The 8,175-nt window shown below is 45.5% G+C and overlaps 1 protein-coding gene across 1 annotated transcript in view; it reads right to left on the bottom strand.

The window, feature by feature from the left end:
- ptprb (protein tyrosine phosphatase receptor type b) overlaps nucleotides 1-8,175 on the bottom strand; it is a 32,781-nt gene that overhangs the window by 10,946 nt on the left and 13,660 nt on the right. Inside the window, exons 10-23 of the mRNA XM_023419881.2 lie at nucleotides 7,903-8,169; nucleotides 7,498-7,556; nucleotides 6,907-7,111; nucleotides 6,721-6,818; nucleotides 6,453-6,618; nucleotides 6,238-6,368; nucleotides 5,965-6,112; nucleotides 5,593-5,862; nucleotides 5,324-5,499; nucleotides 4,805-4,955; nucleotides 4,591-4,691; nucleotides 3,639-3,804; nucleotides 3,235-3,516; nucleotides 854-1,132 (exon numbers count right to left, since the gene is read on the bottom strand). Coding sequence (XP_023275649.1) covers nucleotides 854-1,132; nucleotides 3,235-3,516; nucleotides 3,639-3,804; nucleotides 4,591-4,691; nucleotides 4,805-4,955; nucleotides 5,324-5,499; nucleotides 5,593-5,862; nucleotides 5,965-6,112; nucleotides 6,238-6,368; nucleotides 6,453-6,618; nucleotides 6,721-6,818; nucleotides 6,907-7,111; nucleotides 7,498-7,556; nucleotides 7,903-8,169 — 2,499 coding nt within the window. The remainder of the gene's footprint in view (nucleotides 1-853; nucleotides 1,133-3,234; nucleotides 3,517-3,638; nucleotides 3,805-4,590; nucleotides 4,692-4,804; nucleotides 4,956-5,323; nucleotides 5,500-5,592; nucleotides 5,863-5,964; nucleotides 6,113-6,237; nucleotides 6,369-6,452; nucleotides 6,619-6,720; nucleotides 6,819-6,906; nucleotides 7,112-7,497; nucleotides 7,557-7,902; nucleotides 8,170-8,175) is intronic.

The following is an 8,175-nucleotide window of genomic DNA, read 5'->3' as shown; positions in this document are numbered from 1 at the left end:
TGAAGAGACACTGAATGTCTCGTTCTGTCATTGGGGAAAGTTTTCCTGTAGAGAGCTGAAGTGAAACCAGAACCTCCAGGTTCTGTTCCAGAAGAAAGAAAATCTCTAATAACTGAAGATCCAGATGTGGATCAGAGTCTTTTCACCTCGCTTCATATGTTTCAATAAAGATGGAAAATGATCTAATGTTGTTTATTCAATATTTATGGGCTTTAACCATTTCCCATCAGCCCCGGGTGTTCGCAGACTAAACGTCACAACTCGATAAAAGAGGAGAGTTCATGTCGAGCGTCTGTGGTGAGTTCACTGTCTGTAATAACAGCGGGACAGTCGAGCGTCTGTGGTGAGTTCACTGTCTGTAATAACAGCGGGACAGTCGAGCGTCTGTGGTTCAGAAAGAGCGTTGGTGAGTTTTAATCACGGAACCAAGTTACGATGTCGTTATTACCCACGCTGCCGTGCTTGTAGTTCTTAAAAACAGCTTTCGACTTCTTCCAGCTGCATTTGTCTGAGAACATGAAAAGTTAGAGAAGATTTGGATTTGTTGACAATAAATAAAAATAAAGAATAAAAGAATAAAAGCAGCTTCATGTTAAATGAGCTGAAAGTAGCTGAGACGCTCGGAGCCTTTAGGATTTTACACAAACTAATATAAAGTGGAATAAATCCTCTCCGGCTGTTCTGTTCCCTCTGCGTCTCCCAGGTGACCAGACCCATTTAAACACAAGTTTTATTTAAACACCAGACTCCACTGCTGCACCTGAGGGGAGTGTGTGTGTGTGTGTGTGAGTGTGTGTGTGTGTGTGTGTGTGTCTGTGTGAGTGAGTGTGTGTGTGTGTGTGTGTACACTCACGGTCGATCATGGTGACGGTGGTGTGCGTTGCCGGTGGACTCGTCTGTCCGGCCGACGACACCCTGACGGTCACAGAGTACTTCCTGTACGCCTCCAGGTGGTCCAGCGTTACCGCGGTGACGCCCCCGGCCAGCCTCAGCGCCGAGGTCAGCTCCCCGTTGTCGTGGCGGCGACACTTGACCTCGTAGGAGTCGAAGTCGGAGAGGGGGGGCGACCAGGAGCAGGAGAGGGAGGAGGACGAGAGGGGGAAGCAGTGGATGGACTTCAGAGGGGAGGGGCCTGTGGGAAGAGAGGAGGAGACAAGGAGGAAGGAAGGAGGAGAGGAAGAGAGGAGGAGACAAGGAGGAAGGGAGAGGAGAGGAAGAGAGGAGGAGACAAGGAGGAAGGAAGGAGGAGAGGAGAGAGGAGGAGACAAGGAGGAAGGGAGAGGAGAGAGGAGAGAATGTAAGAGAATGTAAGGAGAGAGAGGAGAGGAGGGAAAGAGAAAAGGTAAAAGGCGGTTAGGAGAGAAGCAAAGGAGAGGAAACGAGGAGACAAGGAGAGGAGACGAGGGGAAAGGAGAAAGGGACGTAAAGGAGAGGAGAGAGTGGAAGGGAACATGAGAAGGAGAAAACAAGAAGGAGGAGACAAGGAAAGGAGACAAGAGAAGAGGAGGACACAAGGAAAGGAGAGACAGGAAAAGTCCAGTGAGTTTTTATTTCTCTGACATTAAACCTTTTTTATTTCTGTGTGTATCGTCTTCTCGTTGCTGAGTCACAGTTTGTGTTTTTCTTTCCAGACGAAGGTCGAAACATTCAGCGTCTATTCAAACTAATGAGCGAACGGAGCGTCTGCTGAGCGGCGAGGGAGGGAACGTCCCGCGTTTATTTGTCCCGTTCAGACGATAAAAACGTCTCTTTCAGTGAAGACAAATGTGCGAGAGACAGAACAGACAGATGAAGGTGAAGGAGGAAACATCCTTCATCTTCAGGCTCGGAGACGACGGACAATAAAACCTCATCAGAGGAGAAACACGAGTCGACTCCGTCACTGTACAGAGACATTTTGTGGACAAAACAATTAGAAAATGAATCATTAATGAAAACAGGAGTTTTAAAAGGATCAATCAGCCTGATAAAACTGGAAGCTGGTTTATAGTTTGCATTAGTGCGGAGTGTAAAAGCTCCTTTTAGCCATTTCCTTTTAGAGGTGCAGTTTGGCAGCCGAGGGCACGGCTCACTTACTGACCTGGAAAACCTCAGCACTTCTATACATCAACCTCACACTTCTTACACATGTAGAAAAGAGGAAGTGTGGACACCAGGAAGTGTAAGTTTTATAATCCAGATTTCAGTAGGATCACTGTCGAACAAACAAAATAAAAGTGCGTTTTTATTTAAAAATAAAGAAGATAAGTTTATTAAAAGTCCAATATTTTCAGAGTGATTAATAAATTCCATTATTTATGCTTAATCATTAATGGTAAATGCGCTGCTCTTCAATTTAAGACACTAACCACAGTTCTGTGAGGTTTACATGTGAACTTACTGAGCTTTAGATTGGGTTAAAATCAGGAGGGAATAGCTTCAAAACAGCCACTGCAGAAACGGGTTAACTTGATATACAAGTGACACAAACTTGGCTTTTATTTTGGTACTTCCTGTGTGATCTGGTCTGGAAAACATTTGATAAAGTTTTAACTCACAAAACTGTGTGTGCACTTCTTTCTCCTCTGAGTCTCTATAAATACTGCATCGACTCTTTGGCCGACATCAGCTAAAAGAAATCAGAGACGAGGTCAGCACATACATATTTATAAGTGTGTGTGTGTGTGTGTGTGTGTGTGTGTGTGTGTGTGTGTGTGTGTGTGAAGCCCTTGATTTGTTATTCCTTTTGCCGATCACTTTTGATCCCTGCGGCCAAACAAACAGAATGTGATTAAAAATGGATTCAGAGCCAGAGACACGTCTGATCTCTGAGCCTTTGTCACGTCGCCATCTGGTGGTTAAAATGAGAAACACGTCTCTGGATCTGATCGTGTCTCTGAACTCCAGTGACCTTCACTGCTCCGATGCTCTGCGTTTATTGTTATTCTCTTTGTGAATTCATTTATTTAATAATCCAGGTTATTAAAATTATGTCTCATTCGTTGAAGAATATATTTATGAGCCAAAATGTTTTAGGTAATAAAATTAAATATATCACTTTCTATGTGACGCAGCAGGATCTTCAGCCTCATGTGACTGAGCGGACGTGACGATTAAAATGTGTTTATTGTAAGTAAATGTTTAAAGATTTGTGTGGCTTAAAAGGACAAATTAAAAAATGCAAATTACAACCTCATAAACTAAAATTCAAGAAACTGAATGACTTTAAAAGGGTTAGACTTTTTTAACACTCACTTGTCCTGACGCTCCTCTGGATTGGCTCACTCCTCGATGTTGGCTCGGCTCTGGCTCCGCCCCCGCTCATGGTCATCAAGGTGAAGTTATACTGTCGCCCCGGAAACATGTCACCAACAACGCACCCGGTCAGGTGAGTGTGTGTGATTGACAGGGGGTCAGGAGGAGTCCACTGAAGGCTGAAGTTATCGTAGTCCCCGGAGGCGGGACCAGACCACGACAGCGCTATCGTCTCATTGGTTGGGCCTTGTTTGACGGACAGGTGAGTGGGAGGATCTGGAGCTGGAAAGAGAAAATACAAAAGTATTTACTGCTAATTAATAATAACAGTATTAAATAATAATAATAATTACAACAAACGTAATTCTTTATTTATGTTCCTGTGTGTTTTTTGCTTGACTTACAGGTGCGCCCAAAAGCTGAGGCGCTATTGGTCAGCTCCCCGCTGTGTGTGATGACCTCAGCGCGGTACAGCCTACCAGGTGTGAGGCCGGTGAACATGTGATTCTTGTGCTCCGCCCCCAGCGTCTGAGCTCCCAGCGCGGCTCCAGAAACATCGTACAGTACGACCTGAAATCACACGGAACAACAAAATGCAAAAGACTTAGCACTGACGCTACGTTAGCCGGCGTGGTCATGTTTTGTTTGTTTGTTTGTTTGTTTGTTTGTTTGTTTTACTTTTTTTTCTTTTTTTTTTTTAACTGGCGAAGTATTCAGAAAAAAAAAATCTTACAGCTGAAAAACTTAAAAAATCAAAAGCCAATTTAGACATTTTTTATAATGCTAAACTTAAATTTAGCATGCTAGCTTACCAGACATGCTAACTACACTGAAATAGTAAGACTTAGCTGATACATCCTGGTTCTTTTACACAGTAAAGATACTGTGTAAAAGAACTGTGCGGATACTTCTCCTGATCCCTGCTGCATACTTTTTATTTACCAGATCATTTAGATGCGATGAGAACATATACCAAGGTAGAGCTGTTTATTTAGTTAATCAGCCTTATTTGACCAACAGCTTCATATTTCGAGAGAATAATGAGTCATTCAATTTAACTTCCACTCGATACTTGAAAACTCCATCTGCTCAATACATGTAGGAAGTCCACACCCGATGTTCTGAGGGAAAATAACACTTGAACGTCCCGTCACGAGTCTTGGCACGAGTTTCAGATCAGAGCTGTGCGCCAACAATATGATTTCTAATGTAAATTCAGCTGCTGAAAAGACGTCACGAAGGAAATACAGTGTCGTCTGAAACAGTTCTCACCATAACTTGCCTTTTTCTAGAAAATTTTGAGCGTTTTTGTTATTTCCCAGGATTTTTTCCAGTGACTCCCATCCGTGTGTTTACCTGATAGCCGCTCCAGCTGCCCTCGCCGTGCTGCCAGCTGACCGTCAGTCTGTCCGTCCGTCCTGAGCTCTGAACCAGAAGAGACGAAACTGGAGACGGGACTGAAGAACAGAACAGAAGAAAAGATGAAGATGATCCAAAACAAAAAAGTTAATGTAACCATCTGTATCTGTTGTGTCAATAATAGTAAAATGATGATGATGTATCGACTGACCAGTTCTGGCGAGGACGGAGGAGTCGCTGTTCATGTCTCTGCTCCAGCTCACCACCTGCAGCCTGTACAAACTTCCTGCTCTCAGTCCGGAGAACACACAGCTGTCTGCGGTCGGGCCGACCTTCTGCAGGTCCACCTGGTCCCCTAGACCCTGAACACACCACACAATATCACACCGGGTCCCCTAGACCCTGAACACACCACACAATATCACACAGGTCCCCTAGACCCTGAACACACCACACAAAATCACACCGGGTCCCCTAGACTCTGAACACACCACACGATATCACACCGGGTCCCCTAGACCCTGAACACACCACACAGTATCACACAGGTCCCCTAGACCCTGAACACACCACACAATATCACACCGGGTCCCTTAGACCCTGAACACACCACACAATATCACACCGGGTCCCCTAGACCCTGAACACACCACACAGTATCACACCAGTTCTGACACACCTGTAGGTGACCTGTCAGGCGTCAGTCTGGGAGGATCAAAGCTCCACCCACCTGGTGATGCTCCTTCCTGCTCCCTGCAGCATCCGGCCTGTGATTGGCTGTTGCCTCGGCGACGCTGTAGAGCGACAGGTCATAGATTTCGACGTGGCCGTCTGAAGGTCGCCAGGAGAAGGAGAGCGAGGAGGTGTTGGCCGACGTGACCGTGAGGTTACTGACTGCAGCCGGACCTGGATCAGAGGAGGACAGAGTTCGTCTGAGTTTTAATTAATTGATTAATTGATTAATTTGTAAATGATCTCGTGTATGTGGTAGTGACTCACGTGTTTGTCCGTCCGCTGTGGCCTCCAGAGACGGGACGCCGCCACTCAGCGTCACCAGCCTCACACTATAACGCTTCCCTGAGGTCAGACCTTCGAACCGCTCGCTGCGACTCTCCACCGACACCGACCGATTGGCCGCCATGGCGCCGGCCTCGTCCAGCAGCTGCAGACTGTAGCTGTCGTACACGCCCACCGGCCGCTCCCAGCTGACGGTCAGGCTGTGGGTGGTGTGGTCGTTATCTGCCTGCAGGGCGGTGACACTGGCTGGAGCTGGAGGAGGACACACACACACACACACACACACACACACGATAATCAGTATTAACATACTCATATACATTGATTTTAATCTCATCCATCGTTCAGTCTTACCTGTTCTACCGGTGACTGTGTTTGTATTGGTCAGCTTCCCGCTCAGTGATTGGATGGTGACGGTGTAGGCGTGGCCTGGGATCAGATCCAGGAAGTCCAGAGAGGAGACGTGTTTAGGGACAGGACGACTCTCGACAGCGATGCCGTCCTGGAAACAGGAAGTAAGAAGATGAGTGTTATTAGTGACAGCCGGATGATCATCTAATCATTTATCTATCTATCAATACATCGTCTATTTGTTTTGCTCTTCCTGATACGTGCAGCTGGACTGACCGTGGTCGTCAAGGAGACGATGTACATGTCCAGGTCTCCGTGTCCGGGGGTCCAGGTGACCAGGAGTCCACCAGCAGAGTCCTTCAGACCACGTTGAGGAGCCATGTGGAGGTTTCCTACCGGACTGGGAACTGGAGAGGAGAAACTGGATTCATCAGAACTGGATCCATTAAACTCTGAAGACAAATCATCAGTGATGTGTAACGTCCTCCCACCTGTCCGTCCCTCGATGAACTGCGCTCTCTGGTTTGGTCCGCTGAACGTCGACACCACGATCTTATAGAGACGCCCGGGGGTCAGAGAGGTCAGCCGGTGACGCCGCAACTCGCTGCCCAACGTGACCGGAGGGAAAACCCGAGTGTCGTTGAAGAGCAGAGTGACCTGGAGACGAGTGAGGACGATACTAAAAACCCCTGCAGCCGCAGCAGCGCCCCCTACAGGCTACAACACTCACAACACACATACAGTCTTTACTTATCACACCTCATAATGGTCCACATCTCCGTGGGCGGGGCTCCAGGCCACAGTCAGATCACCTGTCCCTGCGTTGCCTAGCGACAGATTTCCAACAGCTGCTGGAACTGAAGCAAAAAAAAAACCGAGACATTCGCTTTAAATCCTCCAGAAAAACACAAAACACGTTAAACACGTGTCATGTCAGTGACTCACAGGTGCGTCCGTCGGTGGAGACGCTGCTGACGTAGCCTCCGCTCCAGGTTTCCACGGTGACGGTGTAGAGTCTTCCCGGCGTCAGGGACGAGAAGTCGCACTCGCTGTGTCCGGTGGAGACGCTCTTGTTCTGCAGGACGCTGTGGTTGTAGCGGATCAGAACCACGTAACGGTCCAGATCTCCTGCCGCGTGACGCCAGTACACCTGAACACAACATAACACTGCTGTCATACTTCTGTAGTACCGATGGTACTGACAATACTGTTAAATAAATAAGAATTATTTATCTTAATTAATCATTTTCAGGTAAATTCTATAAAAAATTTAAAAATATTTATTAGCTAAATGTATCTGTGAATGTGTAAATACATGTGAACAGACACAGTGTATTTACACAAACAATTGTTTTTTTATTGTTTTTTATTGATTATTGTTGTCAATATCTTCTTTCTTTTGTTATTGTTTGTCTTGTCTTATCAAAATCAATAAAACTAACCATTCAAAAAAAAAACTATAATACTAAAAAATTATTTTTTCAATTACAAAAATAAAAATTGAAAAATAATAAAAAGTTATGATGACTAACACACCTTAAGGAAGTCGTCTCTTGCAGAGTGAACAGCTGTTGGGTTTTGCACAGTGGCAGGTTCTGCAAAACAAACAAGAAAATAAAGAACAAAATTTAAAAATATATTTATATAATAAAGCCTATTATTATAATTATATAATTATATATTATATATATTATAATTATAATTATAATTTAAATACAACATTCAGATATGTTTACTATCATCTCGACACAGTTTGTTTGGTTACTTGAGGTAAGAGTTATGTAACTGTTATTACAATACAAAGCCTATAAAAATAAATTCATTAAAATGAACTGTAAACTCCAATGCACGTGCCAACTATGATACAAACATAAAGGTAAATACAAGTACAGTAAAACACAATTAACATAAATGTAAAATGAGTAAATTATCCCTCCTTACGTGTTCGTGCTTGAACCGTGGTGGCGTTCTCCAGGCCGCCGCTCCTCGTTACTATGACAACCGAGTACAGTCGCCCGGCGACCAGCGAGCTGAAGGAGCACTCGGGCGGCGAGGCGCGCGACACGGCGAGCGTGTGCACGGTTTTATCGCGCTCCTGAAGACGGACCAGGTAACTGTCCACCACGCCCACCGCCGGACGCCATGACACATGCAGAGCGTCCGATTTGCCGCCGTTAGCAACGGTTACCTCGGACACGGACGCTGGGTCTGAAA

Source organism: Seriola lalandi, unplaced genomic scaffold (genome assembly GCF_002814215.2).
Source record: "Seriola lalandi dorsalis isolate HSWRI2012SDOR001 ecotype SW California unplaced genomic scaffold, Sedor1 jcf7180002054612, whole genome shotgun sequence".
In the NCBI taxonomy this organism is placed as follows: domain Eukaryota; kingdom Metazoa; phylum Chordata; class Actinopteri; order Carangiformes; family Carangidae; genus Seriola; species Seriola lalandi.
Note: the sequence above shows the minus strand (reverse complement) of the source record. Positions and strands in the feature narration are given on the sequence as shown.